Source organism: Poecilia formosa, unplaced genomic scaffold (genome assembly GCF_000485575.1).
Source record: "Poecilia formosa unplaced genomic scaffold, Poecilia_formosa-5.1.2 Scaffold185, whole genome shotgun sequence".
NCBI lineage: Eukaryota > Metazoa > Chordata > Actinopteri > Cyprinodontiformes > Poeciliidae > Poecilia > Poecilia formosa.
Genome location: NW_006800124.1, coordinates 433,620 through 458,113, shown reverse-complemented (window position 1 = coordinate 458,113; position 24,494 = coordinate 433,620). Strand labels below are relative to the sequence as shown.

Here is a 24,494-nt window from a genome sequence, read left to right as displayed (position 1 = left end):
TCTTAAATTATTTTTAAATTTAGCATTACCACTTTACAATAAGTCTCCCTGTAAAGATGGCTAATAAATAGTTCATAGACATGTTATTAATTCATCTCTAAACACTATAAATCATTATAATTGTTTATTATGCATCAATTAAGGATGAGAAAGAGAAAAAAATTGTGCAAATAGTGAGTCAAATTTATTCACTTATATATTTTATCTGGTGTTATGCTAAATCTTTTAGACTACCTTATAAGCACAATCAGCCTTTGTAGATGGTAATTTTCTTTAGCACAGTCTCGTTTGCATCAATTAATGCATAATAAACAGTTATTAATGATTTATAAAGTATTTATAGACAAATTGGTAACTATAAACTATTAGCCATCGATAAGGGGAGTCTTATTGATTAGCAAGTGTTATAATAACCTAATAAGTTACATTGGTTTTAGCTGTAGAAAGTGCCATTTTTCTGTTTTAGACTTCAATAGAACATGTCACACATTTTTGTTTCAAACATTTGTGCAAATAGAATCACCACCATGGAAAAGTGATATTTTCAACTTAACATGAATTAATTACCTTATATGGTAAACGACTTTACCGTCAACAGGAGGGAGAGGATTGCGACAGAAAATTTACAAAGTGAATCACCTGGTCTCTTTGTGAACGTCGTCCCTTTGTGTACCAGGTGACCTGGTTGTGTGTCGCAAACACACAACCAGGTGTGTTTGCGACACACCTGGTTATGTCATAAACACCTCTCACACACACACACACACACACACACACACGCACACACACAGCCTCTTCTCAGATGTTGTGAAGCAAGTTTGTTTTGTTTTATCCTTTGTTTGTATCCATCCATCCATTTTCTTCCACTTATCCGGGGTCAGGTCGCAGTGGTAGCAGCTAAAGAAGGGAGGCCCAGACTTCCCTCTCCCCAGCCACTTCTTCCAGCTCTTCCGGGGGAATCCCAAGGGGTTCCCAGGCCAGCCAAGAAACATAGTCCCTCCAGCGTGTCCTGGGTCTTCCCTGGGGCCTCCTCCCGGTGGGACATGCCCGGAACACGTCACCAGGGAGACGTCCAGGAGGCATCCTGTCCAGATGCCCGAGCCACCTCAACTGGCTCCTCTTGATGTGAAGGAGCAGCGTCTCTGAGTCAGTGGCTCTACTACGAGTCCATCCCGGATGACTGAGCTTCTCACCCTCTCTAAGGGAGAGCCCAGCCACCCTATGGAGGAAACCCATTTTGGCCGCTTGTATCCATGATCTCGTTCTTTCGGTCATGACCCAAAGTTCATGACCATAAATGAGGGTGGGAACGTAGATCGACCGGTAAATCGAGAGCTTTGCTTTTTGGCTCAGCTCTCTCTCCATCACGACAGACTGGTACAGTGCCCGCTTCACTGCAGACGCTGCACAAATCTGCCTGTCGATCTCCCGCTCCCTTCTTCCCTCATTTATGTTGTTTGCATCCACAGTCAGCTTTTTGATTTTCTATTAGGTCAGATTCCTTTTTACACTTTGTTGCATAACTTCTAAGGCAGAAGTATAAGCCAATCATATCCACGCAATCTTTAATTTGTATTTATTTATTTTTAGAAATAGCATTTTCTGTACACTGCACTGTGCATTCAGCAACATTAGAAAGCATTAATTCCCTCTTTAATTTTTCCGTAAGAGAGACAAAATAGCATAACGCAGCTTCAGTTATCAAAATCCTATTTACACGTAAAAGCAGAGTTCTGTTGTGAAAAAAAGGGGAAGACATGATTTCTCCCAAATATATATACATCTATATGTACCCATGTATATATAGATATATATACATAGTCCATTTGAAATGGTCTTGATCTTCATTCATTGTCCATGCGGAGTCGTCAGCCAATCAGTCGTCCAGGCCGGGGGTTTCTCCTTGCTGTATCCTGGAGGCTATTCTAATGGCTTCTTCCAGAGAAGGCTGATCGCTCAGCTACAAGGGAAAAAAAGAAAAAGAAAAAAGGAATAAGTCACTCACTTTAATTAATAACCATTTAACTAATCGCTCCTAAAGATGCATCTTTTACTCCACTGTAAAGCGCAGTCACATGACGAAACTGGCAGACAAAAGGAAGCTGGTTCTAATTAGCATACCCCTAAGGGAACAAGGTGTTAATTAAAGAACAAAAGTTTTCAAAAGAAAACAAGTCATCAGACCTGCCTGCTTTGATCTAAGTCAAGCTGCCACCCCGTGACCTTTAACTAGTTACTTTAACTAGTAACTAGTTACATTTAATTGAGTAACGTTTTAGGGGGGTAAAAGGACTTTAAGGAGTAGTCTTACTGCTTTTTACTTGAGTAATTGTATAATGAAGTATTGCTGCTCTCATTTGAGTAAAATTCCTGAATACACTGGACATTGTGAATAACTTCACAGAAAGAAGAACATGGCAGCTCTAGCCAAATGTTCACCAGACAGAGACACACACCTGCTGATTGTGTTAAAGGTTTATATTTTTTAAAAATGATCTAGAAACATTTTTCTTTTGCCTGACTTTGTTTTGTTGTTTTAGTAATGATGCTATTTATTCAAATTATTTTAATTTTGGTCCTTAAAATACCAGAAAATGTCCAGATAACTTTATATTTTTGTCCGTCTGATGATGTAATTTTTAAATATTAAATGATTGATGTTTTGATCAGGTACTTTATACGCAAGTCGACTTGTTACCAAAAACTGTTTGACTCTTACTTGAGTCACTTCCTGGAAGTCTACTTCTTAATGTTCATATTTTTTTAATTCTCTTTGATAAGAAACAGAGTCCGTCCACTGGGGGGCAGCAGTGAGGTCACACCTCATGCAGAAAACTTGCAACAAATATTTAATGAAGTGAAATCTGAAAAGAATTACGATGCAAGACTAAAAGAAGTTCTGTCCCAGTGGTTTGACTAAAACCACTGAGAAGTAGTCACAAAATCCATAAAGTAATGTGAACTTTGACCTCTTTTGAATTCTGTGTTGGGTTGAATCTGACTTTTTTTTTTTCTTTCCCCAGACTGGGAACCAAGAGTCTCTCCAGCCTCTGCAAACGGTTTGAATTTGACCAGAAAGTGGCAAATTTGGACAAACTCAGCAATGGCCACTGCAGTCAAGCCGCCATGCTGTTGTCACAATTATCACTGAAGTGCTGGAATGTTTCCTCGACTTTGTCACAATCTCCAGAATGTCCCTGAATATCCGGGATGCTTCTGCAGCCTCGCCATAGGGAAACAAACACTCCACGTTTTCAGAAACTATCACACAAACAAAATATGACATTTTGCATCTTCCTTGATCCGTAGGGCTGAAGTTGATTATGTGATGCTGTCGTTGTTGCAAAATGATATTTTAATCTTTATGTGTGTAGAAAGATAAAAGAAACAGTGTGATCTTTTGTTTCTAGAAATCCATCTGCGTCTCATTACTTTATATCAGGACGAACCAAAAACAGCTGAGTTATTACAGCACTTTGTTTTTTAATATTTAAAATTGTTGGAAAGATTTCAGTTTCCAGATTGACTTTCTTTGCTATGTTGCACATATATATATTTTTAATATAAACAAATAAAATCTTTTTTTAGGCTGCTGTTGATACCAACACAATCTGTCATTTCTAACAGGACAAACATGGACACATCTAGTTTATATCTGCCAAATAATGATTTCCATTCTGATTATTAATATTTTTTTAAGAAAAATTTTGTTCACGGACACATCATAACCCATTTTATTAATGCATTTGGTTGTAACTAGTTTTTATTTATTGTTTTTGGATGTTTAGTGTTATTGTGGAGAGTTAAAATATCTTCTAGTTGTTAAATGTTCAGAAGTGCATAATTGTCTAGGTTATTACCCGGTTAGTTGTCTGGACTAGTGCTGGTTTACCAACCTGAACGGCGATGTGAGTGCCATTGGGCGTGGCCAGTAACGTGACGGGATGGAGATCTTCTTGGTCTTGGTAGTTTGCTTCCTCCACAGTTTGAAATGATGCCATGTCAGGTGTCATGATGGCCACCTGAGGGCGACAAAAACACGCTTTACCAATGCAGCAGTAAATTATTCCTACAGTCAACACTGCTAGCACAGATGTTACATACAGCAACTCCATTTTTTTTCTTTTGTTTGTTTGTTTTCCACATTTTGTCCACATTATAATCACAAATGATCAAATAGTTGTGAATGGGAATCGTCAAACTTTTTTTTTAAGAAATTAAGTTTGAAAACTGACCTGACACTAACATTTAATCCTATTTCTTGAAGATATGTTTAAAAGTAAAGAGTTCAGCCACTGAAAAATGACAGTCTTTGTGAATCATTTCCAGGTGACTCACAAAGAAAAAAAGCAGAGAAACAAACACACGTCAAAACGTTGGAGCCTCCATATTGTTTACCTGTTCGTCCGAGCCGTCGGTTGCCACCATGGTAACCGCGTGTGCGCCTTGCGTCGCCAGTTCATGCGCTGGGATTGTTATGGTGGTGCCTTCTTGGGTTACCATGGTGATTGTGCCACCCATAGCTTGCAGGTCTGCTTCAGAGATGCTGACCTGATACGAAGCAAAAGACAGAAATCTACAGATTTCAGCAGTTTCAGAACAGATGAAGAGTTGCTGAAACCTTTTACTGGAACTGTGAAAAGTATTCACTTCCCCTCGGATTTTTATATCTGGCAAATAATGACGCCGATGACTCCTTTATTGCTTTGGCAAATAATTAAATCCAAATCCAACAGCATACCTGTTGCGTTCCATCTTCCTGCGTTACCAAAGCGACCTGCGGCTGACCGGACATGTCCGAGGAGTCCACTGGGACCGGCTCCGAGTCGTCCGTGTCCACCACGGCCGGTGTGTAGCTCACGTTTGGGTCGTCGATGGCGTCTGAAACAAGTCAGTTGGTTAATTAATTTCTACCGCCGATGACTAAAATAAATAAATAAATAAAATAAAAGGAAAGGTGCAGCTGTCGACACGGTGACACGGACCTGCCGGTGGCTCGAAGTAGGCCTCCTGCTCCTCCTCGATGGGCTCGGAGTCGTTGTGCGTGGTGCGTTTGTGCATGGCGAGTGTGGAGATCTGCTTGTACGTCTTCCCACAGTGGTTGCAGTTGTAGGGCTTGCAGGGCGTGTGAACCACATGATGCTTGTACAGGCTGGAGTATTCGGTGAAACGCTTTTCACACCCAGGCACTGTGCAAACGTACGGTTTCTCTCCTGGAGAACAAAGCAAGATGGTCAGCGGGAATGTTTTAGATCATGAATTGGAACATGCAGGTCCACCTGTGTGTGTGTGTGTGTGTGTGTGTGTGTGGACACACACCTGTATGGATCCTCATGTGGTTCTTGTAGTTGGTGGCGCTGGCGAAGGAGCGGCCACAGCTGGGCTCGGAGCAGTAGTACGGCCGCTCCCCTGTGTGCGTCCGGATGTGAACTTTGCGGATGTTGGACGTGGTGAAGGAGCGGCCGCAGCCCTCCACCGGGCACTTGAAGGGCTTCTCCCCTGGAAACCACAGAAGAAGAAAGAGATAACCGTTACGTGACGAGTTACGTCTCCGTTCTGTACCAAAGGCTTCTAAACCTGGAAGAAAGAAGCCTTGAAGGAAGTAGAAATTTATATTAAAAAAAAAAGTTTTTATTAGTCCAACATTTCTGGCTGCTGAAAGCTTTTTATATTTCAAAATGGCCACGGATTATGAGGCACCATTTGTATAAGAGTAAGAGTTATTTAGTCTGTGGTAAAAGAAAGAAAAAGGGGTTCAGTTTTCAAAAAGATTTTCACCAGAGGGTTCATTCATTTATAAACATCACAGTTTCAAATGAAATGTTTAGCCAGTAAGCTAAATATTTAGATTGTGAGCTAAATATTTAATTTCAAAGTATTTAAGTATTTTGTTAATATACATTTATTTTTTAAAGTGTAACTCTGTGAAGGAAACCCTGCAGCACAGAGGCATCAGGTTCATCACAGAGGCCATGTGTTCTCCCTCCAGCATGCTGAGTGCTGTGGAACATTAACAAACCCCTCATGCTGTTCCATCCAGTCTTTGCTGGTCTTGTTATTTTTAAAAAAGCCGTTGTATGTGACCAGAGGCTGTCAGTTCAGGATAAAATGTGATTGTTCGTATCACACACAATCCTCTGAAAGGATTCTTTGTTGTGAAGGCTGGAAGGCAGAAGCATCAGTTATCAGAAGTTAATTTAATTCCCTCCAAAAGAAACTGAGCAAATCTGAAGTAGACGATTTTGACCTCGTCCGGATGTCCTGGTGCGCTGTTCAGCCAGCTAGAAGCTAATGAAAAAGTACCTGATTTTTATGTTTCTGATCAGTGAACCCACCGATAACAACACTCTTGGTGGCAGATACGGTTACAGAGTGAAGAAAACTCAAAAGTTCCTTCCAGATTACCGCTTCGTCCCGTGACGTACATGTGCTTTTTTACACCTGAAAGATTCTGACTGATTGATCCACTCGCAGTCTCAACCCTCCACTCTTCTTCTGATGAGGTGTTACGAAGCAAAGATGGCGGCCGCAGCACAGCGATGGTGGAGGGATTGCATCACCCTTCAGTATCAGTGCTGATCAGCCGAATCTGACACAGATAACTTGCCGAGGACTGGGAACAATGACTGTCCTTGTATTTAAAGGAGCATGCATAAACAGATTATCCTTGAGGGAAATCCCTCACAGGGGAAGAGAAGCTGTGAGTCCCTTTGATTCAGCAAACCCAGCAACATTATCTGAATGCTAACATGGTCTTGTGTGATCCCTAAGGGTCATTCTGGGTAAATACAACCTAAACAAACCCTTGTGTCTCTCACTAGGGGGAGGAGAAATGACTTATGGTCTTTTACCAAAGACAAAAGAGAAATCCTACAATGGCTAAAATCTGACGCCAATGCATGTTAGTTTACATTTCGTAAAGAGGGAAGCTGATCTCAGTGTCTTCTGAGGTTTTCATGGCGTTTCCTTCAGTGGTTTGAACAGAAACAAAATAGATCAGGCTCAGTTTATTGTATTCTACTGGATCTGTCTGAAGCTATTTTACTGCAGCGACAGACACTGAGCTTGAACTGACACACATCTGCTGCGTTTAACCCATTTGCAGCAAGATAACTGGTGCTCCATGCTAGTAGACCTAACTGACAATATTTCTGCTAAAACTTTAAATATGAGCTATATTTTCTCTACTTTTACACTTATTTTAAAATAGTAAAACCCTATACCAAAGCTGTTTTATGTTGCAGATAAATAATAACTGTCAGGTCAATGCAGGAAGGCTAGAAACAAATATTTCAGATGGAACAAAATTTTGTGTTGGCAGGTCAAACATTTCAATAACCAGAGATCAGAAAATGACATAAATTCTATTAAAATAAGAATTATTATTATTATTATTATTATTATTATTCTTGTTCTATGAGGTTCTGATTCTGTACCTGTGTGGGTCCTTGTGTGTTTCTGAAGGTCTCCGGAGGTTTTAAAGGACTTGCAGCAGTTCATCTCCTGACATCTGTATGGCTTTTCCCCTGTATGCGTCCGCGAGTGACTCTTCAGTCCGTAACCTTAAATTTCCACAGAGACAGTTAGGGAAGTTTTTTTCCAGTGAATTCTTCATCTGTTTGCAACAGCTGAAAAACACTCCATTACAAATGCTTAGTTCATATTGCAATACACAAAACTAAAACAAACATTGATAAATTAAAAAATAAATATAAAATAAATCAAAGAGAATGTAAAAAAGTAATAAAATTTAATCAGCCACCTGTTGCAAACTTCTTTCCGCAGCCCCGATATTCGCAGACGTAAGGTTTATCACCAGTGTGTGAGCGCTCGTGGACCTGCAGGATGTCGACAGAAAACTCTTTAAAACAAAATGGCTGACAGACAAATGCACTTTTCCACAACACGCTGCAAGAATATAGCCTTTTAAAATTGTAACATCTAGAAGCGAGAAAATTTTTTGGTATTAAAATTAATTTGTATCCAGTGAAACGCAGGAGTGAAGCGAACCTTGAGGTGGTGGGCGGTGGTGTAGAGCTTTCCACAGCCTTCGTATTCGCAGCGGAAAGATTTTTCTCCGACGTTTGTTACTCTTGGTTGCCTGTTGTCTTGACCCTGCAGCACAATCTGAAGACGTGACGCGCAAATCAGAAAATGGAAATCGAACTTCAACCAAGAGGTGAACAGAAAGAAAAACACAAAGTTACTCTACCCTCATGTGGACACCGCTGTCTGTTTCCACTCTGCCAAACGACCCCAAGGGGTTTTCCACATTCTCCACCTAAAGGAGAACAGGACATTCACATATATTTCATGCTTTTTCTTTAAATACATAAACGCATAGAAAGTTAACGGAAGGAAACAACGCAGAGAAAGAATGCTGCGTTGGGTAAACTGCAGCCACAGCAGTAGCATGAGACGGTCCGTCACCTTGGTGCCGTAGTGTTCGAGCACACTGATGGTTTCTGGGTCGATGGCCGTGGCATCGGCCTGCAGGTCTGCGATGGTGCCGTCAGCCTGGATGGCCAGGATGGTGTTGGGCTGAGGCATGTGCACCGTGTGCTGGATGTAGGCGGTGCTTCCATCCTCTAGCTGGACCTCCTGCAAGCCACTCTGGTCGTACGTTTCTACACAGAGACAGGAGGCAGGGTAGGATGAACACCAGTTTTCCAGTACTGGGTACCACCAACTAAAAAGTTAGCTGTGCTAACCCTTAAGCATTAATCATTAACGTTAGCTGAATACTAAAGCAAAAGACCAACACGGTACATACCAGAAAATAATGTTAAAGAGCAAGACCAACACAGTATTTAATCAAGCTAATGCTTAAGCTCAATACCAACACAGTATTTGGACGCCTGAGAAAAAATGTTTTAGGGTAAGCTAACTGTGCTAAACTTTTTCAAAGTTAGCAAAAGGGCTTAGGTGCTACATAACAAATTAGCTCCACTATTAGCATGTTAGCAGAAGTGTGCCCTCCACTGTACAACAAAATATCTCAGAAGCAGTTAAGGTTGTTTAGGGATTTTTGAAAAAGATGAGACTCTTTCCCTGTCATAGAAGCCCTGGTTCTACGGTACCAGATGACTGAACACTCTTGCTACAACTCATCCCAGGAAGAAAACTGCTGTTTTTCAAGCTTTCTACTGATGTCAACACAAAGAGCAGTGTTTACCTTTGGGTGTGTGAATGTAGGCAGTTGTTCCATCTTCTAACTGGACAGCCTGGCCGTCTTCCAGCTGTAAACTCTCTCCTCCTGCAGCACACATTTAGACGACCGTCACTTCCACCATTTTAGTGATTCCATTGTTGCACAGCAGACACACTACTACATGTCTACTACACACCAAAACAACATCAACCTTATATAATAAAGCACAGTAGTGAACTATCCATTCAGAAGTCAGGGTTTATACTGTACCTGTTTTAGGCATGGACACATGGTGGACGTAGGCAGCTGAGCCGTCCTCCAGCTGGATCACCTGACCGTCCATGATCTGTCCATCAGAGAAGGATGCTTTGGACTCATGCTGGATGTACGCAGTGGAACCGTCTGCAAGAGTGACAGCCTGCAGGCTCACTGTGTCCATGTTCTCCATCTGATCACCATCTGGGAAGTTAGTTTGAAAGTTAAGAGTTGTCTTTGTCTTCTACGATGTAAATGGACTATCTTCTGTTCTTATAGCTTCTGGAAATGTTTTTAGAGGGTTTCCTTTACTGTTATTATAGCAGTTTATGGTACAAGCATCAACCTACAAACAGTCTGGGAGCTCACCTGCCACTGTCACAGCCTCCGTCAGACAGAGCGTGACCGGCTGCCCGTCTGCATCGTGAAACTCGGACATTCCCTGGGAGTCCCGGTTGATCTGGGCCAAGAGCATGCTGCAGCTGGTGGGGCGAAAAACGGAGACGATTTAACCCCGGCGCCCACAAGTCAGCAAACACCAGCACTGAAACTCCACCAAAAATCTGAGCAAGCGAGCCGTCTTTAAAACCTCAGTTTATCACATATCAGCAATATTTGGATCGTGAAATATAAAACTAAATTAGTCTGGCCTGGTTTATGTAGTTTGACGTATGTGTCGGAGCCAATTCAGACATATTCATCTGCAGAGTTTAAAGACGCAGTAAGGTTGGGCAACAGTACTTAATAATGAAATCTCCTGAATTGTTTTTTTTTATTTTTTTATTTCGTGTTCCTGGGAACAAAGGCATCAGAAGATCTCACTTAGATAAACAAACCATCTGATCAGTAAACCACAACAACACGACTCACTTCCTGAGAGCTTCCAGGAAGATCAACCTGCCACAACATCTGCTGGTGACCTTCCATTGCTGCTCCACTCAATATTTTTTATACAATTAAAAATATTTATTCCAAAGTATTTTTCTCGTCCAGTCTGTACGTGGTATTCATTTTATGTTTACAGTTATCTTCCTGTTCACTAAATATGTTGGCATATTAAAATATAGGCTGTGTGAGATGGATATGCATGTGATATTTCATATTTTTTAGATATTATGAGAGCTGTTTTTCTTTCTTTTAAGCTAGTGCAATGAACATTTTGTTGTACACCTAGACAACAACCATTAAGAGGAATCTTGAATCTTTTTTATTACCCATTTCTGTTATAAATGTCTAAAAACACCCCTATCCTTTACCCATCTGGTTAGTGCATTGCTTTTCATGGCGCATAATTCTAACAAACCTCTAAGACCTTCACAGAACAACTGTATTTAAATGTATTAGTGCTTAAATTAAACACGCATGGATTATATTCCTGGGGGTATCAAAGTACAGACAGCTGAAAACTAATAAACATCACTTGTTAAGATCTTTATTTAAAAAAAAATAAAATAAAACTAAAGGATATTAAAGGACTATAGGTAATTTATGCTGTACTATTTCATAACTCACATTGAGGCCGTTATGTGCCAAAATGTTAAGTTCAAGGAGTATGAGTATTTATTTGTTATGCACAAATTAAATGACTGATTTCTATGTCAGGGAATATGTTATTACAATTCTTTTAAATTAAAAATTTGCTGTCAGCAAACGTTACTCAACAGTGTTTGGCATTTAATTAACTTTTACCAACACTTAAGACATTCAACAAGGCTTTGCGTCACAAAACAAGAACGTAAATAGCCATGGGCTCGCTTCTGTTTTTTTATTCTGGGAAAAAATGACACCTTGGTGCAGTGAGGGAATGGTTCTTGAGAAACTAACAATGGGAAACGTAGCTGCTAAAAGTAACAGAACCTGGGACAAGTGGGGGGAAATGTAACGGGGCCACATAATCAGCCAGTTACCCCTGTTGTGTTTTTGGCGCTTGTTGGTTTACAGCTCTTTCAGCTGGTTAGCTACAGCTATGACTTGCATTATTTTCCCCTTTTAATTACACATTACACAAAACAAAATGTTAGAATGAGTCCACTTCGGGAGATGTCGGTCGAATACTAAAAGTGGCCAACTATGCTAAAAATTCAAACACTTCCCTGCTCCACCCGTAGGACCGATATGTCAAACGAGGTAAGCTAACTAGTTAGCTGTCGAGCTAACGACGCAGCTAAGTACGCCAAGCGCTGCTGACACGACTTTTTTCTAGCTGCGGAGAGCAAATGTTTCCTGAAAGCTGTGGTCGATACGATCGCTTTTGTTATTCTGAGCTACTTCGTGATGTCTAAACAGACAATGTGTGGCAGATAGAGCCAAGCTAGCTCTCCCTAATAAGCTTCCAGCCTAGTTTAACCAACTAGCTACAGAGACGGAAACAAGACCCAGGAATCCATGAGCTAATTAATGATATAAGCATTTTTGCTCGCTACATTTCTATTCGTTTTTTTCCATTTCAAAGTATTTCTCCCAATTCCTGTCGACTCCCATCCCACAGCCTGTCACTCCCACTAGCAACAGCGATGGCTGTGGGAATAATGCACACTGGGTAAAAACCAATTTATATACTAACCTCTGAAAATTTCCAACAATTCCTCCTGTTCGACCACCATGCAACAGTGCAGGAAACGACCAGCGGCGTTCACAAACCAGGAACATGTATGACCCATTGTTGTCCCGCCTATTCTTCTACCATGGGATATGATTGGTTATTTGTTTGTGAAGTAAATTCCTATTGGTCCTACAAGGCGCCGCTCAGCCTCGGGAGTAGTCATTCAGCCTCCCGGGCCCCTAGCAGGCGCCATTCCGCGCCGGTTTTCGTATTGTCTCAAGCTTTCCAGTTTCACTGCGCCCTGCCGTCGCGGAAAATAAATATTTAAGCTTTCAAACGAGATTACGGAAAGCCAACTCTGTGGATTCCTAGCTACGGTGCGCCGCAAACTGCACTTAAAATGCTGCTTTTGCCGCATAAACATGGATGTGTGCGCAGGTTTATCGGCATCCATGTTGAAAACAAGGTCGTGTGGGAAAAAAAGGGGGAATATGGGCAATGCAGTGAAATGAGACTCGGTGGAATAATATGTCCATGGATTTGAAACACGGCAATATAGAGAAAAGATACATTACATGAACGGTAACAGGGATTTAAACAACTAAAGCACCCATAAACTGTGGTCAAGCAAGAGTAGAACTACTTCAACAATTTCATTTTTCTCAAGTAAAAGTAGAATTTTTGCAGAACATCTGTTTTAATATTTAAAAATAATGCCATCAGAAAGGCCAAGATGCAGATTTCTGCCCAGGGCCCTCTTGAAAATGAGATCTAGACCTCAATGGGGTTTTACCTTGTTAAATAAAGGAAATAATAAATCATTTTTAAAGAGTATGGTAATCTTAAGACTAAAGTAAAAAAAAAAAAAAATAAAGAAATTCAAAGAAATACCATAACTACAAAATAACAAACCAAATATTAGATCATATGTATGTTAGAACAGGATAAAATACTACCAGTGAAAATATTTTCTTGTAATGCCCTTCACAAACAACAGCTGTAATAAAGTGCTGTACAGATAAAATGCAAACATTTAAAATATGGATGGAACAAAAGAATTGACTCAAAAAAAAACAAGATCAAGAAAAAGCTAAAACAGAAGTAAAACTAAAAGTCTCAAGGTGTTTCAAGAGCCATAAAAATGCAGTTTAAAGAGGGTTTTAAAAGTGAACGATAAAGAGGCACTTCTTTAATGCAATGGGAAATTGTTGAGAAATTTGGGAACTATAGCAACTGGAAACTATCTGGTTTAAGTGACAATGGGTGCAATATCAGTGGATGGCTTACATGAAAAACACCATCACGTCTGTTGTTTTGTCATTGAAATGTTCTTAAATTTCAATGACAAAACAACAGATGTTTTAAAGCCTGGATGGCCGTAAGCTTACGGCCATCCAGGCTTTAATGTCTTCTAGACACAACTGTAGTGGCTCAATCAAAAAGGGCTTCTGGTTTTTTTTAGCAGGATGTATATCTGACTGTCATCAGCATAACAATGAAAGTAGATCCCATGTTTTCTAAGTATTGAAGTCAAAGGAAGCAAATAAAGGGAAAAGAACAGGGGACTAAGGACTGAACCCTGTAGAACTCCATAAAATAGAAGAGCAGAGGAGGATTCAAAATTAGATCTTCTTAAAGACAGTTCTGTCTAACAGATAAAACCTGAACCATTTTAATGAGGTACCACTGAAAACCAGTTGGAGCTGTAAACTATTTAATAAAATATCGTTATCCACTGTGTCAAAATCAGCAGACTAGCCAAGTAGAATAAGAACAACATATTCACCAGAAACCTTTGCTATGAACATGTCACAAAAACTCTTACTAAAGCAGACTCTGAGTTTTAAACTACACTAAAAAAAACCCATGATGATTTAGTCTTCTAAAAAGGGTTTGACCTGAGAAATTACAGCTTTTTTTGCATGTTAGAAATAAAAGGCAACTTCAAGATAGTTTGTTCCAGAATTGTGGTTAAAACATTTTTGTTCTTAATTTGGTGAACTTACACTGATTAGAATACCTGAAAATGTTACTCCAGGAAGAGTTGTGATACTTCATAAAGTAGGAAATATTACAAAAGCGCTCCTCTGTTAACTCTTTAGCAACGTCTTTACACTGAGAAGTAGCTCCTACAATGAGCTCAGCAGATGCGCAGTTCCACCAGGCGTTTGCTAATTACTGCTGGCTAGTCTGAAGGAGCTGAGTGGGGGACTAGAAGGAGAGGGTTGCTATGGGAAGCAGAAGTTTGGAAGTTTGGAAGCCTGAAACTGCGGCTCTGAGGAGGGGCTTCATCCTTGATGGTCCACCAAGACGTTTTGCACAGCTGAATGGTTGCCATTGGAAATTAAAGGATTTCTCAAACATGCAAAAAAGAACCAAAGCAACACTTCAAGGATGTTTTGATGAGGAAATAACCATTATATGATGTAAAGCTCAAAAAAGTAAAGTTCACATAATGCTATCTGGGTTTTTGTTTGTTTGTTTGTTTGTTTTTTGTTTGTTTGTTTGTTTATTTGTTTTTGACGCAGCATGAATTACTAAGTGAAAAAATTCGGTGTTGTACGTTTTATTTCGAAGTTTCGGATCAGAAATCAAATCTCACACTGTCTTACTTCACCGCCTTTGTCGCCCTCACGATGGAGGTCCCCCCCATACCCCCCTCTTCCTGGACGAGACGACGTAGTGCCTCGGGGTTTCCTCGTCTCGGCCGCAGGCGGGAGGAGAAGGGGCAGGAAGAGCTCGCGCGCCGCGCACAAACACAGCTGCGTGCTGCCTCGCGCTCGGCGCTCACGCGCAGCCTCCTCCACCGTCATGTTTATCGGGATGCGGGCGGAGAACCGGAGCAGCTCGGAGGTCCTGGATGCTGCGGCGCTGAGGCAGCAGAGGAGGTTGAAACAAGCCATCCAGTTCCTGCACAGAGATTCAGCCGACCTGCTGCCATTGGATGGGCTGAAGAAACTCGGGACATCCAAACAGGGAGTGAGCGTCTTTTTATAGGCCTCCGGTTATACGGAGCACCTTACAATGACTGCAATATTTATCACAACTGACTGATTATCGTTGTTCGTATACATTTGGGGTTGTTACGTAATCAGTCTGATAATAATGTAATAATCTACATTATTATGGCAAAAATAATGTAGAGTATTAAAAATAATGTAGATTGCTTTTGCCTAATCTACATGGGAAAAATATTTTTAGTTATATGGGTGCATGTTATTTTAACCAACACTCTCTAAAGTCTTTTCAACGTAACAATAAGCTAAAGAGACACTTTTTAACATTTCTGATATTGCGATTTATTTGAATTTGAGCTGTGTTTTGTTTCTGCTGCAGCAGCCGCACAACATTCTCCAGAAGAGGCTGCTGGAGGCCAAGCTGTCCCAGGGCAGGATCGACACACAGGGGGTGACCCCGAACAGCAGAGGGCGGCAGCCGAGCTGTTGGCGGTTTTCAAACGACGACGACACGGAAGAGGCCGAAGAAGACCTGATCTATGTGGCCTGTAAAGTGGGTGGAGTCTGAACTGAATCTTTAAAAGAATGCAACTATTCACACTCCTTTAGTGTTTTTCCCTGACATTTTGTCACTTAGCAAAATGTTGAAGGCATTTTATTGGGATTTAAGGTGTCCAAACACGTAGTGGAAGGAAAATGAAGGAAAACCACGATGGACCTTGGGCTGCACAGTGGACCAGTTGGAAAGGTTCTGAGTTTGAATCCCAGCATGGGGTCTTAATGGAGGGTTCTCTCGGGGTACCCTGGCTTCCTGGTACAGTCCAAAAAACATGACTGGTTGATTAACCAGTAACTTGAAATGGCCTGTAGGTATACATTTGTGTGTGTGTGTGTGTGTGTGTGTGTATGCGTTTGTTAGTCTTTTGAGTTGCTTTGTGATGGACAGGAGATCATCGCCCAACCCAAATAAAATACCTTGAAGTTTGTAGTTGTAACGAGACAAAATGTGGAAAGGTTCCAGGGGTATGAATCCTTTTGCCTGTGATTGTAGCATAAACGAATCCTATTTTCATTATTATACATATTAACTGTTGACCTTTTTCTGCTCCTGTTGCTGTAGTTATTATTTTCCTCACCTTAGCCTTCTTGTCCTTGTTGTTACAGTGTTTCGGAAAGGAAGTCCCAGTGCTGATTGACACAGGCTGTAGCATGAATCTGATGTCTTCATCGACTGTGGATAGCTTAGGGTGAGTAGAATTCAAAAAACCCATTGTGATCAAGGAACAAGTTAAAACACTTGCATACATTTTCTTCCTTCTGAAGACTGAAAGTGCTTGTCGAGGAGAACAAAATGGACCCAGGTGGGTTTCCGTTTCAACGTAGACTTTGCAGTGACGGACGCATCAGGGAGCTCAGCCTGAACATTGGAGGACTTCGAATAATGTCTTCATTCTTTATAGTGGGTGAGGAAAAGAACAATTTAGTGAAAAGTTAAAACATAATAGTGTTTGTCATAAAATTGTCGTCTACTCTATATATTTTCAGAGAGCACCAAGCAACTCTTATCTCTGGGCAGCAAGACTTTAAAATCATTCAAGGTAAATCACTATTACTTGCTATTGATATTCCTCACTCTAGTGCTGTTGGTATAATGACTTACCTACACCTATACAACATCCTATGTATTTGTTGGCACCCTTGGTATGCATATTTTCCATATGATCTAAGCCTGGGAATGGAAGAAGGCTGGTGCAGTAAAACCCCTGCAGTACCATTGAGTGTAGCACTCAATGGTACAAGTCAATTCAATGAATTAATGCACATAAATCATTGTTATGACATATTTTCTTATGTGTACTGTGATCTGTGTTGCAGTGCGTAATTGATACTGATAAGCAGATGTTGGTGTTTGGGACGACCACAAGGGAGCAAGTTGAATTTGTTAAAAAGCCACCAAGTGAAAGGTCAGACTGACATTTTATGTGTTCGTTGTTTTTGCCAAGACTCTTAACAGACTTCTGAACTCAATCTGTTCATTTTTATAGTTACTGTGAACAGATGAATGACTGCAATAGCTCTCAAAATCCACAGCGCACGATTCAACTAGTTGTTGGATACAGTTGTATTTCCTTGTAGAAGAGAAAAGTAGATTTTTAAACTGACAAAACAAAAAAGTTTTAACTGAGTTTTCATCAAAACTCAGTTTATACACTTTAGTTTGTTCAGTTTGTTTTTATTTATAGGTAAATAAAAATGTAGTAATAAAGCAAGAGAAACAAATTTGCTGCAAATCATATTAACTACATTTTATGTACTTGTCCTTTTCTTCCAGTGTCCTGGATTACTGATCTTCCTGGCTCAACACAGACACACATGCACATGAAAAAGCAGTACTTACATAGTTTGATGACAACAATGTGTCCGCTAAAAGTACATAATCAGCATTGGAATTTGTCTTTACAGGCAACTTTTATTGAGTTTTTCCTGGGAAAACAGTAAAACAAGAAAAAGTAAAGTTGGGTATTTAGTAAAGTTGCTGTCAAACTTAAATACTAGCACCAAAATAAATGCTAATAACACCTTCTGGAACTAAGTCAAAGTATACGCCCTATCTACACTCTAGTCAACTTCAACAGCCCGGTGTCACTACAGAGAACTTAAAGTGGCATAAAGGACTCACTCCCACTTTGCTGCTTATTTATTGTGAAGAAGAGACAGATAATTTCATAAAGACACTACTGTTTACACATGAAGCACATCTTATGTAGCTCTGGCCCTTGGGTTGGCCTGATGTGTGTCTTGTAAAAGTTGTTCCCTACTGTATGTTCAATGCTGGCAGATACAAGAAGGTGTAGTGATGTTGTTTTTGTAATTCTTATGCAGATGTGATTTATACCTTGTGTTATATAAATAGGTGTTTTTTTTCTTCTTTTTTTTGTCAAAACCAATGTTCTATAGTCATTGTTTATTACTTAGCACAATGTGTTGTGTACAGATTAGGTAGACAATTGTGGTTAAAAGCATTGTGACTGACGGACATATTCTTTTTCTCAACGTCTGCAGCTTTATTGTTGCGAGATGGGTTGGGTTTCTACTTAATGTTTTGACATTAAGTCAAACATTAAGTGAACTTTGGTTCACCAATAAGCATTTTATGATTTGTAAGAAAAACACTGGGCTTCTTAAAAGTATTGAAAAAAATGAAATCAGAATTAATATTATTGATCGAGATTCTATGCACAAACAAGCACAAACAAGCAGTGTGACTTCAGTTTCAAGCACAAACTATTTAACCTTTCGAGGACATGAAACAGAAATTTACTTACTCTCACCTGATCGGTCTTCAAAGGAATGAAGAATCAACACACTTTATAAGCAGAAATAGAAATGTTTGTGGGGAAATGAGGGATTTCTGTCAATCTGAAGACTTTTGATCACGACTGTAAATCTTTTATATTTTATAATGTGGTAAAGTATTTTTTTAGTCTAGGTTGTATTTGTATTGTGTTCACTACCTACTAATCTTTACAAAAGGTATGCTGTAACACATGGCTGCAGCCAAAGTACAGTAAGGATCAAATAAAAATAAATCTATACCAGATTTTCTATGTTTTTGTGTGAATTCTTTTTAAAGGAATGTTTTATAATAATTTAGAATATGTGTTCCAGTGAGGCTTGTTTGTCATATAAAAATGGATAAAAATACCTTTAATTAAGCCAATTTTTACATATTAAAAATACTTTTCATTGGTTTTTTGTAATACTTTAATCTTAAATGTTGAGCCTTTATTGACTGAAAGCATAAAATCACCATAATTAACAGAAATACTCTTGAAAACATCAGTCTGTAAATGTTACACTTCTAAGGAGTAATGCTGAAACTTTACAGAGGTGCAAAAGCTCCAGCATGGGTTACTCCACTGCATGTTGGATTGGTTACCATGGTGAACTTAACATGGCAGTGTAGTTTGGTAACACCCCTGTCTGTCTGCTGACTGACGAGTGAACAGCCAATACTGGGAAGTTCTCCAAGGAAACCAGCGTCAACAGAGAGATGAACCTGCAGTCTGATTGGAAACAACACAAGCTTGGGCAAAGTACTTTCTAGGGTAGTCTTATTTGGGGTTTTTTTATTGTTTTTTTTGTTTTGTTTTTTTCAGATTTAACAAGTTTTGTTCCATTTCAACTTGATAGATTGACATGGACAAAATCAAGTTAGAGGCCGATCTGGTCCAGGTGCTTACTGGCAACCCGGGATGCAACGTCATTTACGTTCTGGACGTCTCTGAGAGGGCAAGAGCTGTCCTGGGATCAGTGAAACGCCTGCTAATCCAGACTCTGCTGGCTAAAGCTTCTCTGGGAGACTCTTTGTTTAACATGGTCGGATTCTCAAACACGGTGAGGATACCCTGAAAATCTAGAAAAAACATGGAATGATGCTGTTAGATTATGTGTTTTGATGTTCTGAGTGGATACATCTGTGCAATAGTGCCGTACACTTCCATGTCAGAAGGTTAAACATTGTTCCATTATTCTAAAAGTAACATGAAAAAGAAAGATTGCAATTTGTAAATGTACTTCCCAATGAAGGGCATAGTATTTGTGACATGACCCATATTTGGATGAAACTAAAACTGAAGTGTGTCATGGTGAACACTGTTACATTTGAAGGAAAGAGTGTGAAGGGTATACGACATGTAAACACCATGTGAAGTTTTGCTGAAGGAGGGACTGGTGAACTTCACAATATGGGATCATGAGAAAAGTACTTTATATATAAATATTGAAGCAAAAATTGAAGACAAAAGCTGGGAATATTTCGACAAATATGGGTCTTCCAAATGAACATTAACTCTAAGCATAATGCCAAATTAATTACGAACTGACTTAAGGAGAACAAAGTCAATATTTTGGTGTGACCATCACAAAACCCTTATCTTGGTGCCATAGAAAGTCTTTGGGCAGAGTTGAAAAAGGTGTGAGTAAGGCGATCTGCAAGCCTAACTGAGTTACTCCTGTTTGTTCCAACAAACTATTGTGGAAAGCTTGTAGAAGGAGACCCTGAACCTGTGACCCAGTCATACTGTAAGGCAGTTCTACCAAACATTAAGGAAATGTATGTAAACTTCTGACTTAAAGAAATAAAGAAAGAAAAATTCGCCCAATCTGGTATTTAGTAAATATGAAACATGTTGGTTATCAATTGCGTTGACTCTTAAGAGTTTTAAATTTTGCCCAATCGCTAATGTTTGGCATATGTAATGCACCAGTTTGATGCTTTGAAGATTACCAGAAATTGCCTGCGGTGTAAACAACCATCCTCTGCTGCAAAGAAAGACGTGCCGAGCCGAAATACACTCTGCTAAAACTACAGGCAGGTTATAATTCTAAAACAGAGCAGAAAATCAACGTCATCTTTCACCACTTCTTGTGTTTGCCAATTGGCCAGGATTAGATTCTACTGGAGGAATCAAACTCAATGCGAGAAAGCCCAGAAGGAGCACTGAAGTAAGATGAGAATGAGCGGAACTGCATAGGAAGGCAAGCTACAACTGACCAGAAACATAAAAAGTTTAGTTTGATTTATTGTCAGTAATAAAAGGTTATGTGTCATTTTATACAGCGTATGTCAGTATTTAGTATAATCTGGTGACACACCTGTGTGAAATACGCTAAAACCATTGGAGGTTGTATGTTGCATTACCACAAGGATCCCCGAGATATCCTTTGATTTCCGCTTGTTATATTTATTACATAAGTTCATTCCTCTGTTTTTATCCTTTCCAGGTGCATTGCTGGTCCTTGCACATGCTTCCCTGTCTTCCTAACACCGTTTTCACAGCTTTTCCTTGGGTTCACTCCGTCAGCTGCAGCCTCGGCAGACACCTACTAGCTGCCTTGAAAGCGGCTCTCTCTGACCCGGCGTGCCACGCCGTTCACCTGCTCTGCACTGACCTCCTGGAGCAGCCGGGGCTCTTACTCAGATTCCTGTCAGCCCTGGAGACCTGCAGGCCCATAAATGTTTTTTACCTTCAAGGACCCAGCAGTGGGTTGGAGAGGTCAGCCAGAGACTACCTGCTGTGTCTGAGCCAGGCCACCAGAGGGAGCTGCTACCTGATCATGTTTGATTTGGAGGGCAATTTAGAGAAGGTGGGGAAGTTTTTTTTGTCGGTACAAAGCGCAAATGAATAAAGAAGTCCTCTTCTGGAATGATTACACCACTATAACTGCTTCTGTGAATTCTGGCAGGTGATTCCTATTCACATCGTTGACAGCCAGCCTTCGACTCCAGCATCACAAACCAAATGCTCTCATAGCGCCTCCACCATTAAATACCAGCCAACTTCACCAGCACTGAGGTTGGTTTGCATGGGTTACAGTTTTAAGAAAGTGCATCTGCAAACACTTGATTGTGTTTTGTTGTTGTTGTTGTTGTTGTTTCCATCTTCTTGTAGGTGCAGGCCAAGTGTTGGTGAGTTTTCATCAGGCTCCTGTGTGCTGTGTGGTCCAGCGGTGGCCGGGTCGGAGTTCTTCCCAGGCCACAGGGTGTTGGCCAGGAGACAGGCGGACGGCCTTTTCTACCCAGGCTCTGTGATCCAGGAAGTTCAGGTGGACTCATGCTAGTATTTGAATAATAAGGCAATAATAATACAAGTAAAGAAAAATAATTACTTTTCAATATTTTCTGAATTTCAAAAGTCGAACATTTTCGACTTTTGCAGCAATGAAATTTCAAAGTGTTTTCTAGAAAATTTCTGGAATTAAAAATTTTTTTGTTTATTTTTGGTGGAAATTTACTCCTCCTGTTTTCTATCAACAATGGGCCGAATAAGCCTTCAGAACAACTATAAAGTGGAAAATTGTTCAGCTGTGTATATGTTCAGCTAATATACACAGCGTGCTCATGTCTGAGTATATTAGTCTGTTATAGAAGTCTCCAGTCTACTGGGATTATATTTTGATTGAAATTTTCTTCCCACATGCAAACTCAGGACTGCAAGGGACTTTGGGTAGTTGAGTTTGACCGTGGAGGCAGTGCTGCCTCCTCCCAGCGTGAACTGGTTTGCTCACTCGACCTGGTCGTGGACAGCAGAGGTCATAACCACCGGCTGGTACCTGGGGATTTTGTCCTGTCGCCATGGGAATCAGATCTGAGGAGATACGGTCCGGGTCGAGTGGTGGCAGTCGCACCTCACAGAGGTACCTTAAAACATCATACACACTTTTAGTTTCGTATTTGTTCTTCTCGATGGATTGCTTCTTCTTTCAGACAGTTTCTACTCAACTAATTGCACATCTAGCAGTAATAATGTCCAAAAATTACATTTTTCACATAGGAACAGGTTAGGAAAAAGGAAAAACAATAACTGTGAAATGAAAATGTGGTGAAGAAGCATTGTGATCATCCTAGGACATCATTTTGCTTTGTTTTTTTTTCCTGCAGCCGATGTCGTGGCCGACCTCCAGGTGCTGATGTGGAACAGCTCTGTGTCTCTGGTTCCTGACAGCCTGGTTTTGCCAGTTTCACTATATCATTATTTCAGACTTGTGAGGCAGCTCCAGATTCCAGCCCCAGTTTTTGGACGATGCTGCAGCCGGGTCTGCAGCAAGTCTCCATGTCCTCTCCGGAGGCCTTACACACACTGCTGCCAGTCCACACACACCCAGCTGCCATGCGTGGTTCCCACCAGCTGTAGGTCCGGCCTGGAAGAGCCGTGTCACTTTAACAGGGATGAATTTGTCAGGAATGGACACTCTGAGACACCGTCCCCACCACCGACATCGCCAACCATACAGGAAAACACTTCAGACTCCCCCGGAGCAAAGCTTTGGAGCAATCGACGACGTCCTCCTTGGAGGTACTGGAGGAGAACTGGGCCAGAACCACAACACAAACAACCAGGTCAGAAACAGACACTGTTTGCTGCTGAAATATGGCCCCACCAATCCATCTGAATAAAAGCTGCTTCATTAGTATTAGCTCATCACTAACAGCTACAATTGAAGCTAGAAGTTTACTTGCACTGAAGTTAAATAAGTCTATGCTTCTCTTGTTTTAGGCCAGTCAGAGTGACCAAGATTTTTTCTGTTTGCTAAATTCCACAACGAGAGAAAGAGTATGTAAATTAAGATTTATTAATGTTTTCACAAATAGGGTTTGAATACATTTCCTGAGTATTTTGGTAGCGATGCCTTTGCTACCAAAGGCATTGGTCTTCAGAAAGTCCTTGACTTTTGTCTTGGTGCCTTTTTCCACATTTGGGACCAAAAGGCGTCCGTCTCTGTGGAACAGAGCCCGTCTCCTCCCTGAGCGGTATGATGGATGACGTTGTCATCATGTCTGTACTTCTGTATAATTGTTTGAACGAGGCGCCTTCAAGCATCTGGAAATCGATCCCACGGATGAACCAGACTGGTGGAGCCACAATTCTCTTCCTGACTCTTGGCTGATTTCTTTTCATGTCAAACCAGAAAGTAGTGAGTTCCAGGGATTCCTCCAATCAACTCAATGTGACAGTCAACCTATCAGAAGTTTCCATTATCATCTGGGCTTCCCCTCATTGTTCTTAAGAGAGTAATTATTCTGTATGTAAATTTCACATTTTGAATACATTAATAAAAATAAAAAATCTCTGACATTTTTTCTGTCATTATTGTGGGATTTAGCAAATAGAAATAATTTTGGTAATCCTAATTTGATCTGATATAACTTCAAGTTGTGAAAGAAGGGGGTCTTTTGTAAACCTCTACTTTCAACTGCATGTAGTATTTGAGATTACACATGTACACAAAATAAAATTAAGAGTTGTGGAAAGCTACATATTAAATGTTCCATGTATCTTTATTCCCAGGGAGTGAAGTGAACAGGACGATGTCACAACCCTCCAGCCTCCCTGTCCCACAGATCAGCAGCTCACCAAACCACAGCTCCCTGTTTCAGTCGCTTCCTGATGTCAACGCAAAAAACATGAACATCAGAGATGTTTTCGGAACGGCCAGCTTCAAGCCTCGACCACCTGCACAGCGCCAGTCCTTCTCTGCTGGCGAAGCCGCTCTGATCCCTACGTGATAATGGTATAAATGTGTGAAAAGATATTAAGTTTACTCTTTTATTGCAGCAGCATAATCTCACACTGATTAACGGATTCAGATGGAGGAAAAAGAGATGTTAATTGGTTCAGAATAAAATTTGTTTCGCCAGTTAATTGCAAAGTGAAGTAATTTAAAATTATATTTACTCTTTAAAATTGACTAGCTTAACTTTATTGGTTAAAAAATACTGTTTCCTTATAAACATAAATATGATGTGACCCAGAGGCCCATTTCTATTAGCTGTTGTTCAAAATAGTAAAGATTAGAGATTTCGCTTCATTTTTACTAATTATAATTCAGGGATTTTAAAAAAAGACAGCTGCTCATTAATTTAGACGATTCCAACTTGCCATCTGGTTGTTTGGGAGTCATGCTAGCAACAGAGGCTTTGTGCTTTAGTCAAATGAAATAAAAACTGAGCTTTTCTGTATTGTAAGTCTGGATGGAAGACTGGTGGAAAACAATTATTGATATGTGAGGAAGTATGTGATCATCT

General features: G+C 40.3%; 3 protein-coding genes across 5 annotated transcripts; 2 read left to right on the top strand and 1 right to left on the bottom strand.

The window, feature by feature from the left end:
• Window positions 1–1,556: 1,556 nt before the first annotated feature.
• Window positions 1,557–12,386, bottom strand: znf143b (zinc finger protein 143b). 2 transcript variants are annotated; one of them, XM_007565997.2, is made up of 15 exons: window positions 11,970–12,386; window positions 9,776–9,888; window positions 9,422–9,610; window positions 9,176–9,256; window positions 8,431–8,627; window positions 8,213–8,281; window positions 8,011–8,127; window positions 7,763–7,838; window positions 7,437–7,562; window positions 5,320–5,499; window positions 4,986–5,213; window positions 4,742–4,881; window positions 4,399–4,551; window positions 3,897–4,022; window positions 1,557–1,960 (listed from the first exon to the last, which is right to left on the bottom strand). In XM_007565997.2, exons 1-15 carry the CDS (start codon window positions 12,053–12,055, stop codon window positions 1,877–1,879), a joined length of 1,965 nt encoding a protein of 654 aa, XP_007566059.1. In that variant the 5' UTR covers window positions 12,056–12,386; the 3' UTR covers window positions 1,557–1,876. The 2 variants fall into 2 exon arrangements, with proteins under 2 accessions (XP_007566059.1, XP_016534055.1); XM_016678569.1 differs by lacking the exon at window positions 11,970–12,386 and adding an exon at window positions 10,277–11,921.
• A 2,285-nt stretch (window positions 12,387–14,671) lies between these two features.
• LOC103147604 (nuclear receptor-interacting protein 3) lies at window positions 14,672–18,511 on the top strand. 2 transcript variants are annotated; one of them, XM_016678566.1, is made up of 7 exons: window positions 14,672–14,927; window positions 15,285–15,458; window positions 16,070–16,152; window positions 16,229–16,368; window positions 16,451–16,503; window positions 16,781–16,869; window positions 17,238–18,511. In XM_016678566.1, exons 1-7 carry the CDS (start codon window positions 14,760–14,762, stop codon window positions 17,251–17,253), a joined length of 723 nt encoding a protein of 240 aa, XP_016534052.1. In that variant the 5' UTR covers window positions 14,672–14,759; the 3' UTR covers window positions 17,254–18,511. The 2 variants fall into 2 exon arrangements, with proteins under 2 accessions (XP_016534052.1, XP_016534053.1); XM_016678567.1 differs by lacking the exon at window positions 17,238–18,511 and having other exon boundaries at window positions 16,229–16,364; window positions 16,781–16,848.
• Window positions 18,512–18,895: 384 nt separating this feature from the next.
• On the top strand, window positions 18,896–24,108 carry cunh11orf16 (chromosome unknown C11orf16 homolog). The gene is made up of 8 exons (XM_007566024.2): window positions 18,896–19,002; window positions 19,100–19,303; window positions 20,693–21,055; window positions 21,155–21,264; window positions 21,361–21,514; window positions 21,898–22,105; window positions 22,350–22,808; window positions 23,758–24,108. The coding sequence occupies exons 2-8, from the start codon at window positions 19,106–19,108 to the stop codon at window positions 23,973–23,975; spliced, it is 1,710 nt and encodes a 569-aa protein (XP_007566086.1). The 5' UTR covers window positions 18,896–19,002; window positions 19,100–19,105; the 3' UTR covers window positions 23,976–24,108.
• The last annotated feature ends 386 nt before the right edge of the window (window positions 24,109–24,494 follow it).